This window comes from Haliaeetus leucocephalus, unplaced genomic scaffold, assembly GCF_000737465.1.
Source record: "Haliaeetus leucocephalus isolate CR32 unplaced genomic scaffold, Haliaeetus_leucocephalus-4.0 Scaffold506, whole genome shotgun sequence".
NCBI classification, from domain to species: Eukaryota; Metazoa; Chordata; class Aves; order Accipitriformes; family Accipitridae; genus Haliaeetus; species Haliaeetus leucocephalus.
In genome coordinates, this window is record NW_010972942.1 from 333,897 (window position 1) to 352,252 (window position 18,356).

Consider the following 18,356-nt stretch of genomic DNA (forward strand, 5'->3'; position numbering starts at 1 on the left):
GTTGTGTATCCTCTGGACCAGTGCTAACTATGCTGACTACCCTTCCCTTGGTTTCTGACAAATCTGTGCCTCCTAATACTTCAGCACTCTGAAAGGGCCTGTGTCCATTCACTTTCTACTTACACAGTGAAGGAAAGATTTCTCTTCTGTAAGGGAATAAAAAGTCACAAAACAAAGGAATTCCTAAAGTATCAGTGGAAAGACCTTTTGATTTACAGAAAGGTAGTCAAATTTCAGCACTCTGAACTACCTCACTGTAAATCCAGAATAAAGCTTGTTGAAATCAAGGGATCAGACATATTATTTATCTTAGATGTATATCTGTTTTTTTCCAATACATTTATTCTCATAAGAGAAAGGATTTTTGTCCCAGATGACTCACCTGAGTGTAGCATGTAGCAAAACAACCCGGTGGCTTGTCATGATATTGGTATTGTGGTTTCCTTGTACAATTTTAGACAATATGGTAGAGCTACTGATTCCTTGTCACACAGATATGACGTGAGTATGAATCATCTAGCTGAAAATTTTCTACATATCTTTTCTAATTTGCAAATAAGTACTGTTTGACACTTACCAAAAGACTTCTTCCCATTAGGAAATGCCCATACGGGTTTCTTTTGCCTGCTCTAGTGTCTCAGCCGACTTGCAAGGCTGGCCCCTTGTCCTCTGCAACTTAACTTAGGCATGGCATGCCTTGGAGGGAGCTTAGAAACATTTTCCTATCTGCAATGGGCAAGAACTGAGGTTCTGTGCCTGTCTTTTTTGAGGAATGTCTTTTTTGCTTAGGGAGGGATCTTTCTCAAGTTTCCTCATATGGTTGTGCTCCTGCCTTCCTGGGCATGCAGGGAAGACAGTGCAGTCTAGGTACTCTCCTGCTTTACTCTGCCTGGTCCATTTCTTTATGGTTACCTTCTCACTCTGAGGGCTTACTCCGCTCCCTGGTTCACTGTCAGGGCACCCATCAATATGGAGTATTAATCATTTCCTCTCTTCCTCATTCAAGATTTTTTGTGGAGCATATCCAATGTAGAGTTTGATCAGGTTACCTTTTTGGCTTCAGGTTTAACCTGTTTTTCCCAACCCTAAGCTCCTTAAAATACAGTAGTCATCTTTGTAAATCACATGTTGTAACCTCTGTCAAACATTTTGGTAGCATAACAGATGTTAATCATCCACAGTCTCACTATTATATTTACCTCCCCCCCCCCAGATTTGGGGAGTTCAGTATGTGTTTTATGTGATCTTCTCTTCACCTCCTCCCTTGCACTCCCTGGATGTTACAGGACCTCTTCTGGAGACTCCTTCATATCACCGTATTAAGCTCCAAGGAAACGGTTGCACAGATTCACGTTTTGACAGCTTGCTTGCAGCAGGTGGGCAAATTTCATTAACTTATTGTTATTGTCTGTTAAGAACATAATACTAATATTTGTGGATAAGAGACCACATTCAATGGCTATAACACTAGAATTGAGAATATTTTTTATCCTGCTTGGGGAGAACATTTACAAATGTTTCTTTAGTCTTATCAACCGTAGTAAAAATGATTCTGTGTATATTAAAAAGAAAATATTAATGCATTCAGACTCTCACTTAGAAAGACATTCATCACTCCTAAATAAAATATAGTAACCATCATGGTTTTCTAGATAATGATCTGTATTTCCATCTTTTCTCTTTCATACAGATTAATTTCATAATATTTTAGATATTAAGAAAATGACGGCAGAAAAGAGGGCTCAGGGAGCTTTATGCTTCCGTTATTGCGATTGCCATTTTCTGTAACATGTGTCCCTAGATCATGTGGTCACATTCCCTGTCAGATTAGGGCTTTGCTTGCACTGGTATGCATCAGGGCTAGTAAACATTTATAGAAAGTTTCATTTCAAGTGTTTTATCACCGCAGGAAATGCACATTAGGAGTTAACAATACAGACACATCTTAGACTAAATTTGGTTTTATATAGTCTATTGAATTAAGCTACCATAACAATTTAGTGCTGAGAATTGCCTCCAGCATCTCTTCCCAAACCACAAGACTCTGTGAAGGAATTAAAACTGTTAAGGTCTCTCTCTCTCTCCCCGCCCCTCCTTCTCCCTCCCTTACCTTCTTGCTGATCTTCCCTCGCACGATTTTTGCCTTCTCCCAGCAAAACCGCATTACCATTACTCACCCTTATACAACTTACATGACTGGAAGGTTATTTTTCTGTGGATGCTCTACACAGCAAGACAGTTTTATAGCCCATAAAGTATCAGCCAGAACATGAAATACATCTAACTACTGACACCTAGACAAGGTCTGCTCAAAACCAAATCATATTTGATTCCAGATTTAAAGTGTAATCATGATTAACATGTATGTGTGTGTGTGTGTGTGTGTGTGTATGAATAAAAAGATTAGTTTTGTGAGGATACAAGGTCTTATTCGATACCTCTCAGGTTCCTCCATCTCTTCTAAAGAAATGCAAACACTTTGGCATAATACTGCTATATAAGCCACATTAACGACCTCCAGTTTTGCTTCACTAGCTTCACTGTCTCAGAAGATGTAGCTTCCATTTCCATCCCATATCCTCTTGTACACCAAAAAAGGATAGACCTGCAGGATAAATTACATTACTTGAGAAATGCTTCAGTTTTCCTCTTTTGTGTATTGATCCTAATTTCTGTGAAGGTGTTCGCTATTTTCAGGTAGTCAACAAATAGTTCATAGGAAAAATGCAGTCTGAAATTTGGTAATTTTTCATTTTGACTATTTGTTGTTCATAGGCTGCCTGGAAAGCTACCTGCAGTTTCTGTCCCTTGATTTAGATGGCAAGAGAATAAACAAGGCCATACCTAGTAGGTACTTTTTGGCAAATAATTGCTTCTGATAAAATTCCTAATTTGCTGGGACTTACAAGTACTTTGGTGGCTATCTGGGTGGTTATGAAAATGTTTGACAAAAGTAGCTAGCTACAGGACGATAGCTGATTCAGCCTCCCATTCTTTCCCCTGAGAGTAAGGGCTCCAGGACCCACGTGTGAGAGAGTTCAGAAAGGTTGTTTTTGTATAAAGCATTAGAAGCAACTGAAAAGAAAAAAAATAAAAATCAGTAACTGTATTTATTGGAAATTGCTTTTTTTAAAAATTAAACAAATGCTTTAGCATTAGCTACAGACTCACTACCATAGCAATATAAACTGCCAGTTGCTGGTCATGCATGACAGATCCACTCTGATATTTCTACTTCACATTTAAGGCACATCCTCCAACTTTTAATTCAACTCTAATATGTGGTTGTGAAGGAATTCTTTTTATTGAACAAAACTGATCCTTACATGAATTCAGAACCAAAGCTGAAGACTTTACAAATAAAAGTAATTAGAGCACAGTAATTAAACTGTTAGCAATAAAACTCTTAGCATACTATTGGAAAGACAGAATGTGACCTAATTACTATTTATTTTTGTGTACATCATCAGCAAAATTGTTACAACCTGCTACGTATTACAACCTGCGTGTACACTCCCATGGGAGCGTGTATGGCTGATGTTGACAAAGCTGCACTTTGCCTTGCACAATGATAAGAATTGTAAGAACCCAGCCTGAACCTGAGATGAAAAAATCCCCTAACTCAATGGATAACCACAGATTGCTTTTGAACTGCAGTTCATAATTAGAACTAAGGCAAAAAAAACCCCCAACAAACCCAAACCAAGCCAAAACCAAAACGGTCAAAATCAAGACCCTTCTTCTTGAAATCAACATCAGTGTGGGCCAAACAGAAGCTGTTGAATATGACCCTAAATACCCTCAACTCAGTCCTGCTTCTTTTCACAGTAAGGTATGTAAAGGCATTATACCAATGTAGTTGAAAAGTGGTTCTTAAATGAGGTCAGATCTCAGATTAAGCTAAATTTGTGGAAAACAACCTATGATCTGATTAATTTTACTAGTTGAAAGTTTGCCTCCTATCAGGACACATCCTGATTTTGTTTTATTTTGAATGAGGGGTATACTAGAGCATGGAATGATCCAATAAGGCAAGATGTAAGTTGTTGTTCCCTAGTATCATGCACAAGGCTATCAACAGTGTAACATTTAAGACAATGTATCCTAGCCTGAAGTTTAATATCCTTTAAAAAAACCTTTAACAAATGTGAGAGACAAGTAGGACCTCCAATTCGCTCTGTGTCAGCAACACTTCTCTCTGATGTGCCTCTTTCTGCATTGCCTCCTCTCTTAACAAACTTCCTACCCTGGGACAGGCCATTCTCCTGATTTCAGAGAGGGGAGTCAGAGTCTGGAAGTATCACTGTACACGCTCCATGTCCAACAGCTAATGTGGCTTCCCTGCCTATTCATAGAGCTGGAAGGCATTTCTAGAAGGTATCTGGTTCAGCCTCCTACCCAACGGGCTAGACCCAGGGCTAGATCAGGTCAGCCATGGCTTTACCTAGCTGAGACTTGGAAAGATCAGCAAATGGAGACTCTACAATCTCTCTGGAGGACATCTTCCATTTCTTCCATGATCTCAACTCTGGTGGTGCAGCTCTCTGTGGGACACAACACTTTAATGAAATTATCAAAGTTTAAAATGATATAGAATCAAGAAAAAAATCCTTCCCTCTTCCCATCACTATTCACAGTAGTAAGCTTCATCGTTAGGGTTGTAAATTACCCCTCAACATGAAACCTAGGACAGGGAAGAGAAATATGGCCCCATTTAAACTCAGAAAGGGTGCTTACACTCTATGGTAAGAACGCAAGAATAGAAGGGAAAATATGTCCCTTTTTATCATTTCATAATTTTACATTGCAAAGAAAAAATATGTATTAAAAAAAAATATAGGTAATACTATCTTCTTTCTTCTGCCTCCCTAATTCTCTTCATCCTTACTCAGCCTAGCCAATTGGCCAGCATGTTTAGCACTGTTTTACGTGTGCCTTGTTCTTTGATATGTTCCCTTTGCTTTAAAAAAAGAAAGATAAGAAAAGAAAAGAAAAAACTTAAACTAGGATCTGTGGCAGTGCTCTTGATAGGGCTTTTTATGAGAATGTCAAAGTTTAAAGTACCCAGCCATTTTAGAAAGCCAATGTATACAGAGACTGGTGTGGAGCAATAACTTTTGAAGCAAGACCAGCTGCTGATTGCTATTGTGATCATGGGTGGTCAAACTCCAAAGAAGAAATCTCTTTATCAAGAAGCTGCAAATTATATTACTGCAGAAGGGTTTGAAGAGTTTTTTCAAGTAAAAGCTAGCATAGCAGTACTGGCTGTCCTTCTGTGGTTTGGTCTTTTAAGCATACATTTGTCTTTTCTGTCCCATCTTTCTCTTCTAGCACAAGAACAAGTAACATTTTTGGTACATGGACCAGTCTCAGGTTTCACTTGCTAGTGAAAACGATTAAGCTGATTTCGAAGGTGGGTTTGGAGGGATCAGCCATCAGATCCTCTCCAAATATTTGTATAAGCCCTAACAAGCTAAGAACTTAATATTAAGAAAAGTTTCAATTGTTACTGTCATACAAAAGTAGTAAGAGCAACACAGAAGAGCAAGGGCCAAATACAGATTGACTGATTTGAACAGCAGTATAGGGAATTTGAAATTCAATATATAAAACTTCAAAATTATTATATCTTTCAATATATTTATCAAGGGGAAGATATTGAATTAAAACTTCATTGTAATAATCTGGAAACCTGTGAAAATAAATAAATAAAGTCTTTCAGATGGCACCAGCCACATGAAGGATGAAAACCTGTCTCGATTTTCAGATGTGTTGTGAGTAGGGAGTTAGATCTCATTTATGAAATTGTTTCACGTGCCTGTTACCCTGCCACAGGAAGGTGTGCATATTCACAGAAGCCCATAGAGACTGATGGGCCAAGATGCTATGTTGATACCTCAGAAATAGGAAATAGGAACACTGTGCTAACACGGAGCTCTCCAAACACATTCTATAACTCGTGGATCAGTGACCACTGTTTGGGCAAAACCCAGTAAGTTTGAAGTAGTGTTGTTCCACGGTGAGGTTACATACCCAGCAAATATTATCCTTCCTTCCTCCCTCCATTTTCCATTGTAAGAAAACACCTCCCTTTTTGCTTCTTTGTGTAGTCCTTTTCCCTGGACTTTCCTTTCTGTTCTTATGTTCCTGCATCCCTGTTTATTTCCTTCCACTCCCTGCACCCCCCCCCCCCCATGTTTCAGCCTCCTGACTTTCCTTCAGAAACATTCTCTTGCACATCATTTTTCCTCCTCTAGAGAACATCCTGTCTCGTACACAGGTGAGACTACAAATATTCATTACTGAGGAATTGTTCATCATTAACCCAGAACATAAATGACTTGTATATGTATTGTTTTCCTAGAATTACTAATGAAAAGGTAGTCTTGGATGACAGAAAAAACAGAGAGTAAATAAAGGGAAAGGCAAATAGAATAACCAGAAGAGAAGAAAAGTGATCTCATGCTCTGGTGCCTTTCTCAATTATGAAGTACATTGTTACTGATGTCATTAAGGTCAGAGAGGGGAAAAAGAATGTATTAAGGTGCATATTTGTTGCTAATAAAAGTTAACAGAATTATGAAAATACTTTTCTTTTTTGGCCAAATGTATTAGTCTGTTTTCTATGCAATATATATTTTTCTGTGTGTGTGTAAGTAGAAGTGGTGTAGAATGAAAAAGATCAGGAAAACAAAGGAACCATAAAATGATTATTTAGATTGCAGATGAGTAGAAAATACATAATCTGGGATCTTTAAACACTGAGTAACAACATAAAACCACTGACAAATGCAGTAACAGCAAGGCAACACCATTATTATTACTGTGGCATTGTAATCTCTTCTTCAGAGATATCTTCAAGCAAAAAAACTTTTTATAAATTTATAAAACAGTGATATTCATCCACTGTTTCAACGTCTTTTAATAATGGAAAGAAGGCAATTATAGAAAAGCTTAATCCTTATGGGTTTTGGTAAATTGTTGGAAGAGAAGTGTATTAGTAATACCGCTTGAAATTAAACCATATAGATTCTCAGCATCTTCCACATGAAGATTCCCAGCTTTCCGTATGTGTTATCATCCCCCAAATCCCTCCTGTCTTTCTGGGGACTACACTGGCAGCCTCACCCTCACCATCCACGGAGCCCTTGCAGTCTCCTGACTTCTGCTTCTGGCCTCCAGGCTAAACCTCACACATAATTAAACAGTTGGTTGGTTTAGAGGGTATTCTCTGCAACTGCAGAAGACCTGCTGCTGCCTATCTATCTAAGTCACAGAGCCCGAGTGGTTTTAAGCACAAGGAATTACTGCCTGTCTCTAGACAAGGAGTTTAAATAATTGGCCACTGTGTTCAGTCCTCCCATGCTTTTCATGAAAACACAGATCCTGAATACCTGGCCTGAATGTGAATGAGAATTAGAAGTCTATGTTCACATTGGTAGTTTTACTGGTTTCATATTAACAGTACAAAATGCATCCAGTACCTCCTCTTCTTTTTATATTTTTCCTCTGCTGAAGGAAAATAATTTTCTTAGTTATCTCTCTTCAAAAGCTGGATGGGAACAGTGGGAATAGTGTCTGCTCCTTCCACTGGTGCTATCTGATAATCAGGATGGGGGACAATTGTTGTGGTATTTGTTGTACTGAAGATGACATGTGGCTACATTCTGTTTTGTGCCTTATAACCTATTGTCTGCAACCCCCCCCCCCCAAAAAAAAACCCCAACCAACAAACAAACCAAATCCTGACTGTGAATTGAAGGAACCTGCGTATTTTGGAAGTGGACTGAATATTATCCTAACAGAGCCTGCAAGGACTAGGCTTTTTTTTTAACTATCTCACTTCTTCAGAATGGGATCCCTCAAACTGGTGTTTGAGTGCGGGATTTCCTATAGATCTCTGCAAAATGGCCATGTGGAAAAGAAAATATTACTGAGCAAGAAGAAGAAATGTGGGTGACAAATTCCAGTTGTTAGATGTTTCTCAGAACAATTCTGCCAGAAGAAAATGAAAGAATTTTACTTTTTATATTTTGGAAGCACTTCCTAAAGCTGAGCCAGCCAAAATTCCTCCATCTCTTCTAGAAGTAAATAACCATGATTCGAAAGGTACTGTGATTAAGCTGTGATTTGGAAAAACATGGCTCTTCAGTATTTTCTATTCTCATATACTTTCTAGAAACAGGACCTTGGTGAGGAAAGTAGTAGTTCATACAGATCTCTAGTTTTTTACTGAGAATGTAAAAAAAAAATGCAGCAATTAGTTCCAATTTTACTTGTATCTGTCTGCTTTCTCCCACAACAGACAACATCATGTAATAACTGCATACAATGTGTTCATTTCACTTATGTCTCTCTCTGGGCTTTCCACCTAAATTTATACTGTTTATAGCAAACAGCCAATCTTGAAAAAAAGAGTGAAAAAGTCAGCAGTTTGTATTGTGTTTGTTTTTTAACATCTACACAAAAGAAAGAGAAATAGATTGAATCTCAGTTGACAACCAGATGTATAAAACACATGCATTTTCCAAGACCATCTGACTGTAGAGCTATTGCCTGCTTATCCAGAAGTAATGCCATTCTTTTCAGCTGGCAGCATATGAATCTAACTTCTCACTAACATCAGAAAAAATCAGCTCTGTTTCTTACTCTATCTCCATGTCTCTTCTGTATTCAGCAATATGGGATATATTATTAAATGACATCTAAAGAGGATAAATATTTTTAAAAGTTTGACAAAGTTATTAGTTGCTCTGATGGATTTTCTACCACTGCATGTGTTAAAGTAAAGACCGGATGTTATTATGAAAGTTACATACAATTACAGTTAGATACAAACAAGAATTAATTCAAAGAACTTTTACTGTGCGAGACAGTTACAAAATAATTATGGTCTCTCTTGGCTATATAATACTATTACAGGTCTTAAAAGATGCTGCAATAGCTGTGTCTTACAAAATAAGTTTTGAATTTTAGGGGTCAGACTGATGACCAATTACAAATCTGCATGCAGTATTATCTGGAATTTATCAAGGGCTAAACTTTTACATACAGATAGTTACCATGAATCAGCTGCCATGAAATAGCTGGGTGAATAGTTAGTAACTGCATTATCAATCTAATCATCTAGAGAGAATGATAACAGTTTTGTTGAAGGGATAATTGTGCATCATTATTAAGAACAAAATGCCAAATATGGAGAGCAAATGTGGATAGTTAAAAGTTGTTGGCATTTTAAATATTTTTTTTTAAATATTATACATATTTTGCCACAAAGTGGGATGAACTTAATATGAGCTGGCTGTTAAGTTGTCCTTTTTGCAGTACCCAGTTTCTTGTACCTCTTGACCTACCTGGTCTTTCTAGGTCTGAATGTTTCAAAGACTTCTGCATCAAGTTAATTTGATGCATTGTCAGTAGTCTTCACTTTGGTGGAATTTTACCAGAACTGTTGCCTCTGATGGTAAAGTCTTCCAGGCATTCTGGCTATTTGCAAAACTTCTTTTTTATTCTAACCCTACATGAACATGAATGCTACATAACTTGAAGAGGAAAGAAAATCCAGACAACTGTCTGTCTTGCTCAGGTTGAATATGGACACAAACCCCCAGAAGTGTGGAAATAACTTCTATGGGGAGAAGCATCCTGTGCCCCTACAGGCTAACACTCAGCGTTCAGCACTTTCAAGAGAAGTTTCAGCCTTCCCTACGGATTTTAGGAAGGAAAAAACCCAGTAAGGAAGACAACATGCATCTCAAATTCAACTTCGTATTCTAGCTCAAAATCATAGCATTGAATTCAGATACTCTTACCTGAATAGATCACATACTTGATGAATTTTTGCTCCTGATTGCTACCATTAGAGAATTGCATTAAAGACCTTACCGTTACTTCAGTGCCAAATTATGCCCCTGTCTTGCACAGGGAGTAAAGGAGCATGGATTTTTCTTCTTTGCTATGCACTTTGCATAGAAAGAAGGATAAATGGAGTTTCCTTTACCAAGGGAGTACAGGAGTTGTTCTCTCCCTGCATTCGAGACACAAACTACAGCAGCAAGAGGTGGGGTATGCTTCTCTCTGTAGCTAGCTGCTTTCTGAGAGAGGGGAAACAATGCATCATTTTAAGAACCCTTGTCCTTTGTGGCATCTCTCACGGGAAGGCTGCAGCCCTGCACATACATGCAGAGCTCAACAAACTGTGGCAGTCTCGGGCTCTTAGTCTGCCACACTTCACGTTCCCTTACTCCATCAAAAGAATTAACAATTGAAAAGCACCAAGAAGTTGTTAGCTAAGGCATAGCAAAATGAAAAAGCATAATTAGCCCATACAGGCAGTATAATGAAAATGTGTGAACAAATCTCTGTCGCAGAAGGTAGATGAATGAAAGGCTTGTGTGCAGGACCAAGTCATCTGTAGGCAACTTAAAGTAATTTAGATTGGTGTTTTGACCAACTCTGGCTGCAAGAGGCATTAAGGGCACTTATGTGTTAGTCTAATTGAGGTTGATTCAGCATTTCTTCTGCAAACATTTGCTGTATTTTAAAAGCCTGGTGGTTGCAGCCGCCAGTCTGGGTTAAAACCTTAGGTGCAGGTATTGGCACAAGACCTCATCCTCTGAACAAATGAGCCCCCCAGTTACTGTGGGACTAGGAGGAGCATCTCTCTGACTTAGCACCAAGGAGGTGGATGATGGCTAGCACCCCTCCTCAGAGCACAGCGCTCTAACCTCTGTCTGAATCCCTCCTTTAGGGTGGAGGAAATACAGCAGTAAAAGGCAAAAGTAGCACAGAGGTGGGGACTAATTTTTAAATTTTCTACCCTTATCATTATGAACTTGCAAAAAATAATTCAAGTACATTACAGTCAAACTTCTAGGAAGTCCTGGGAAGAGGCTAAGTCTATTTGCTCAGATTAGACTTCCCAAGAGGAATCCAGTTTAGTAACAGTCACATACAATGTCTACATGGAGGTAATGTGGATTTACGCAGTGGCCACCAATCTGCTCATCTGGAAACAAACCCAACCCCAAAACATACACATAATGCTTCCTCCTAGGTAGACATCCCCAAATAACCTAAAATTGCCCGCAAATTTCTTAAGATCATGACAAGAACTACAAAACTAGGATTTATTATTTCGTGGCAATTACTATTAATATAATTGCTACCATTGGCTTTTATTTGCTTCCTGGACTTTTATACTTTCAAGTTTGCTCCTCAGCCACAACAGCATGCAACGTCTTTTTTAATCTTAAAGTGGAGATTTTCAGGTCATCACTTCATTACAAGAGTGGAGGCCTCAAAAAACCAACTCAATAGGACAAGTTACAAAGTGGAGTAATGAAGGGTAATAACAGGAGTGACTGAATTTGATAATGAATTTGGACATTTCAAAGCTTGCAGACCAAGAGCACCCCCCCCCCCCCATTTTGACCACCATTGAACTTATTTTTCAATAATTTTGAGTTGGTAGAAAGTAGAAATGGAAAGCAATTAATTAAAAATATACTCAAACAAAACAAAGTTACTTTATGCTATAGCAACTCAGACATATCTCAGTCCTGCTTATGCTGATTTGTTGTTTCTTTGTTCCTAACTGACGCACTTCCTTTGTTTGCTAACTGTAATTCGCACTTCAGAACTTGAAGTAGTTTTCTGATCTGCAGTTAATACAACAATTTGGAAGCTACTGATAATTACATGGTAGAAATAGCTGTTAAACAGCTATTTTGCATGGGATCTTTTGTCTGCAGTTTATGTTTTTGGTAGCATGAAGCATGGTGGTGTGAACAAAGAAAAATGAGAATGAAGAGACATAAAGAATATACAGTTCTGAAGGAAAACAGGCAGTGAGAATGTTAGGAAACTTAGGTAGGTTTTAAAGAAAGAAGCTAAAAGGAAAACAGTGCATGAAAAGTGAAATTCAGACTCTGAAGTAAAATACAGATACTTACCTTTAATATATATAATGGTCTACATTTCATAAAAGAATGGTAGGTTTTTTTTCAGAATATGTTGCATTTAAAAATAAGTTTTTAGAAAGGTGAGTTAATCATTTCAATATATAATAACTTTAAGCAGCTATGAGACTATGAAGACAATAGCTGTAATATGCAAATCAGTGTACTGATCTATAATTAGGCTAAACGTGATATTTTTCTATTTTGTAAATTTGCTTTTGTTTCTGTTATTGAAGTATCAAAAAATTTTTATTTTAAAAGAAACTATCAATTATTTGTTCAGGGGCTTAGAAGGGTGATATAGACAATATTTGAAATGGTTTCTGACTGAAGATCAGTGAAAACAAAATCATAAACCAGCTACCTTTCAATGCAACATTTAACTCCTATATGTCTTTTAGTATAAATTTTGGTTAGTCAATAGAGGCAAAACATACTTCTTATTATTTTTTAAGGGAGATATCCACAACTGCTGACTTTATTGGCTAATAACTACTTTTTCTAAGCTTAGGTACAGTAAATAACCATAAAGTTGAAACAGGATGTTTTTACTCAACATAATCTCATGCACATATATTGTATGGTAGTTGAATATATAAGTATTTATGGAAATATACATATTCCTACTTACCCAACGGACAGGAAAGGCTCCTTTGATTCAAGTCTGTCAAGTGAATAACAGAAGTTTTAAATATATATATATTTTATTTCAAACTTTTATGTGATGAATTTACAACAGCTAGTCTCACTGTCAAATTTACTTGGCGACCAATATACAATTTAACATCAATAGAAGGGCCTGCCTGATCTATTATGCTAGGAGCTTAACATGGAAAAAAATCCCATTTACCTAACTGAACTTTAGTTCAGAAATCAAATATTTACAAAGCAGCACAGATAGGCCCTTTAGATTTCACAGATTCAGATGACTTGTGCAGGTATTTACATGGAAAGTCTAGAGTGAAAAAGTAATGTTTTGTCCTTTTTTTTGCATTTTTCATGTAAAAATTTTTTTCTTTATGGCCATGATTTAGGGAAGATATTGATTTTTTTTTTTTTTTTTTTACATTAAACATAAATTTTTGTAGGGGGGAAAAAACTTTCCCGATTTGAGGACTTCCACACCCATTTTGTTTGCTTTCCAACATTCTCTGTTCACATGACATGGTCACTTCTTCATCGTGAGAACTTCTGGCACATCTGCCACAATCAGCCCTGCGCTGGAGCTGGATGCCACTGGTTTGGTAGACCCAGAACCATGCCCAGTTCTAAACCCAAGTGCTATTGAAAGTGCTGTTCTCCAACTCCCTGCTGTAGCTGCTGTCTCTGTGAGGAGCTGCACCACTTGCACACTGGCAGGAGTCACTTCTACTGGTAGTTTTCACCCAACGAGGATAGATTTAAAAATCTTTGTCTGTGTTATTGTACTGTATTTCTGCTCCAGTTCCTGGAACTAGCTGCCTTTAATTTTGTAGTGTGTCCTGGCTGCAGTGTGTTTACTAATATCAGCTGCTTGTTAGGACTATTAGCATGTGACTTTAGGGTCCTTTATAAAAGTATTTAAAGCAAATTTACAACTGAATTGTTTTGAGAAGTTACACGACATGCAAATGATGCAAAAGTTCTCTGTTGTGCTAATTTTCACTGAGAGTACCGTGTTAGGAAGAACAGCAAATAAAAACCCCAGGTACTTAATGTCTTTTTGTAGTCTTTAACAAAAGTGTTTCTAACAAAGCAAAGTCTCTCATATCTAGAACTGAACATTTCATTTGTGATGACCCCCTCAATCTGAAACCCACAACAGAATACCTGAAATAGAACTGTAACCAGGACTAATTGTAAATAAAAGTTCTGTAAATAATTTGTCAGTATTTTAAAAATGAACCTTTCCTGCAAGTCTTCTTTGTAGAAAAAAACAAGTACATTTGTAGTTACTATTGACTTAGCAAAAGTTTTGTCCAAAAAACTCACAAACCAATAGAACAGTTTAGTTATTGCAGTCTATCCAGAAGGGTATTTACAAAAGGTGAACTTGTTACTGTGCTTTTGAAAGGATTATATGATTTTGTCTTTAATTGAAAAATACTGCATATCACCTTCTTGCAAAACATTTACTACTTCTTTTCCACTAGTGGAAATAACTTAGGAGCCTGCCTTCATTGACAATGTCTTCTTCCAATGTACTTTAAACCTAATTTCCTGGGGTTAGATTTCCAGCAGTGGTAAGGACAACTTGTATAAGGCTTGAGGAAAGACCAAAATGTATCCGAAACATAATAACTTTTCTGTTGTCCTCATGGCAATACCTCACCTTTCTATTTCTTTCTGGGGTTGTGATCCACACTGAAGTAAAAGAATAGAAGAGGGGATCACTGATAGCCTTGTGTATACCTGGAAGCACAGTGAAAGCCCACAGCTGGGTGTCCCCGTGCTCCAGGGGATGCTTCTCCAGTGCCAGTGCTGCCATATATACTTTCCTTTGCAGACTGCCATGCTTCACACCAAAACCCTCATAGCACCAAGAAAATCCTTAGCTTGGCATCCTCCGTGTGTAGGCAGTACTACCAGAGAGCAATGAAGTGACAGCGCCCTTCATGCATGGGGTTGCATGCTTCTCCTGCAGGCTCTGGGTAGCCACCCTGCCAGCTTCACGGACCAACTTTTCCTGCTGTGGATCACACCATTACAGGAAAACATCTGCACCATCCTTGTAGTTTCTCTCTGGTGTATGAGGAAAAGCCCAACTAGTGTTATGGGTTTGTTTCCTGTTTTTCTGCTTAACAAAATGAACCAGACCTGGGAAGTACCCAGTGTTTGGCTTGAGAGATTAACTATAAGCAAAATGAGCAAAGAATGAAAGCCTCAGAACATATTTACCCACTTCATAATACAGAAATTTTGTAATGATAAGAGACCTGGCACTATACTGATGAAGGACACTGGTAGATTTTTACTTGCAAATGAAAAGTGTGTGATAGAATGCCCTGTGGACAAAATACTGCAATTAAAAATCTATTTGAAATCCATTCTCAAGATGGAATTCAATTTGATTTAAATAGTGCTGCCCTAGGTTTGACCCCTCTCTAGTATGTTTGACTAAATGGTTTTAGATAATTTGCTGCATTACTTTAAATTAGTTCAAGTGTTCCTCATAGTAAAGGAATACAATTATCTGTTGGCCTTTTATTTAAATTGGTAATTTACTATATGGCAAATTAATATAAAGGTTTTAAAACTGCAACACCATATGAAATAGCATCCTATATCATCCTTACTGGTGACATTTATCAATATATGTTATAGATTTTTTGCCTTTCTTTTCTAGCCTGCAGTACACAAAATTCTCCGGAGTTTTCAGGAAGTCTTGAATAATTAAATATGATACCTCAAAAAAAGTGATCCTGATAAACTGTGAGAAGGGCTGTCATAAACCTTCAGGAAAAATGTTAAAACAGAAATTTTCTTTCTTGTAAAAACATATTGAGCATGCAAGAAATACTAGGTTGGACAGTAAACAAAGGGAATAATGTTTTAATTATGTAGGAATGGTAAAGAAGCTAGAGTGATCAGGATTTTTCTTTCTTTCCTGAAAAGGTTTTCCCATCACAAAACTTCAGTTTGTCAAAATGACAAGGCAATACATCACTTGAATAGGAGGGACACAGTCTAATCGGTAGCATGACTGGGACATGGCAAGCTGAGGTTGTGTTTCCCTTTGATTCTGAGCTAAGATTTTCTGAAAGGTCTGACTTTCTTATCTACATATCCTGGATAATCTTTTGCAGGAGGAAAAAGGATTTTTACACTATATAAATTGCTCAATTAATATCAGTCACTGTAAACCAAACAGGCATAGGCAATCAATTTATACCCATACACATTACAGTACTGTCACACTCTGTGTTTAAAACAAGGACCCTAGAAATTTCCCATTTAGTATTTCACCCCTTGCAACCTGTCTTGGAGAGACATTTACAAGATCTGATTAACATAATTGTGTATTTCATGATTTTCTTTGCTGCTAATGCCAATTATTTAAATCCCATCTTTGACATGGACTGAACAAGTAGATGGACAAATTTTTCAAGGTTTGAAGACAAACATACAAGGAAATGTGACTAGAGTAAGGGCATGTGTATTCCTCTTTGACTTGTAAACAAATCATTTAAGGACAGGAAGATCCCAAAGTAAACTCCACTTTCCTTGCATAATTCTCCTAGTAAGATTACAGGCAAGATGGCTTTTTATATCTGATGCCCGACCCAAGATACATAAATCAATATCATTTCTTGTTAAGGAATCCTTGCCTCTCCTTCCCAAAACCTATTTACAGGACAAAGTGGATAACATTTCTAAAAATATCAGTGCTGTACACAAGCAAATGAATTTTAGCCAAGCATTCTCCAAGGCAACTCATTATGAATCAATATATTCTTCCTCATGGTGATCATATAATTTAATCTCTAAGGAGTTAGTAAGAAAAACATATGGAATTTAAGGCATTTGTTAGGATTCTTATTCTGACTTCTTAATATAACAAAACTGTCTACCCTGATACAGGGAAAATGATGGTCAGGAACCAAAATTTTTTAGATGAGTCACTATTTTGGGGTACAATCTTCAAATCAGAATTCCCAAGGAGGATAACCAGAGTGTGTTGCTGACATCACACGTTTTCTGTTTGCCTGTAAAATGCAAGAATAGTGACTGCAGTTTTCAGGGGGACTGGAAGAGTTAATACCTCTAACAGAAATTCAGAGGATTCAAGCTTTTCATTCAAGCCATGTTGGAAAGTCAGGCCAACTAAAAAAGCATTTTGGACTTCAGTCGCTTGATGAATTGGCTGTATAGCGTTAATGTATATTTTGTATGATTGATGTGGCTGACATTTACCTGTCAAGCATGTCTATCTCTTTGCACTGTAGAGCATTAGGAACCAAAGATTTAGCAAAAATATGTGAAGTCAAAGAATACTGAGATTTATAGCTTGCCCTGTTTGCCAATGAATTTAATTTTTAAAATTATAACCAAGGACAACTCAAAGGAGCTTTCAAAAGAAACTGAGGTATTTTGCCATTCACAGTAATCGACCAGGGTTGCATTTTTCTCTGCATGTTGACTTCGTGGTTTGAAGTCAACAGTCATTATTGATCAGAAGACATCTTCCTTCAGAAATTTTTAAGCAGTATTGTTCACATTTTGTCCTCTAATTCCTGTCCTTTTTAAAGCATGCACATTATTACTTTTGGTAACTCCCAATATTTGTATGCAATGCAAGCAGTACTAATAAAAGAATAAAAGGGAAGAAGCTCATTCTGTCTTCTGAAACTTCCATAAATATAATTATAAACATTGGGAAGTTTTATTAAGAAACTTTGTCATATCCTGGAATAGATAAATGTTAGACCAACTGTATAGAAAATCTAATCTCTCAGTAGTGTTTCAGAAGCAGAGGGTATGGAGGAATAATTTACAGCTTCATGTCAACTTTTACACTTGTTCTTAATAAATTTAATAAGTTCAACTTCCAACTGATGGTTGACATTGCAATTGATGACTCTGGTTAGAAAAACAACATAAACTGTATTCTTTTCACAACTATTGTGTAATATCAAATACTGTATTAATATGGAAATATGAATGCCCTGGGAAGTTCTATTCCACAGAGCTAAATGCTTCTGTTATTTATTGAAACATAAAAATTCCAGTACAAAATGAAATTCATCCCTCAAAGCATGGATAGAAACTAAAGTACTGCAAACTCAAAATGTCATTTCTCAGTGCAAACTTACTCCTTTGACATGATAACTGACTTAGTGGATAGAAGAAGAAACAGATAATAGGTAAGACTTAGCCTGATTTTTAAAGCTTTTGATAGTGCCTTATATAAAGTCTCATATTCAATCTGGGAACATATGATCTAATTACCTTAAGGTAAATACACATTAAGCAAAAAAACCCCAACGTGCGCATACACAAATGATTATGCCAGTGAGAAAGAGGTCACATTAAATACTCGGAACACTCAGTGCTATGTTTTGTTCAGTTTTGGTTTGCATAAATGATTTGAACAACAAAATAGGGACTATGCATCTAAAATAGATGACAAAAAGCTGGTTTTAAACAGTCCAGTGAACAGAGTTTGATAAATTGGAGAAATAGTCTGAAATCAGTGTAATGAAATTTAAAAAAGAAAAAGTAAGTCCAGTGAGAATTTGAGAATAAGAGCTACTTTATATGTATATGGAATGGAGGATAACTGGCTAGGTGTTGCAAAAAAACGAACTTCAAGAGAGCAGGAACTGAGTAGCAGGATACTGTTTAGTGTGGGAATATGCTAAAACATCTTTCCTCAGAGCTGATGAATCCCTCAGCTGCTGTACTGTGCCAGCTTTG

General features: G+C 37.1%; 1 protein-coding gene across 1 annotated transcript in view; it reads right to left on the bottom strand.

The window, feature by feature from the left end:
• RALYL (RALY RNA binding protein-like) overlaps window positions 1-18,356 on the bottom strand; it is a 115,845-nt gene that overhangs the window by 44,822 nt on the left and 52,667 nt on the right. Inside the window, exon 3 of the mRNA XM_010575837.1 lies at window positions 12,592-12,624. Within this exon, the coding sequence (XP_010574139.1) occupies window positions 12,592-12,624 (33 nt within the window). The remainder of the gene's footprint in view (window positions 1-12,591; window positions 12,625-18,356) is intronic.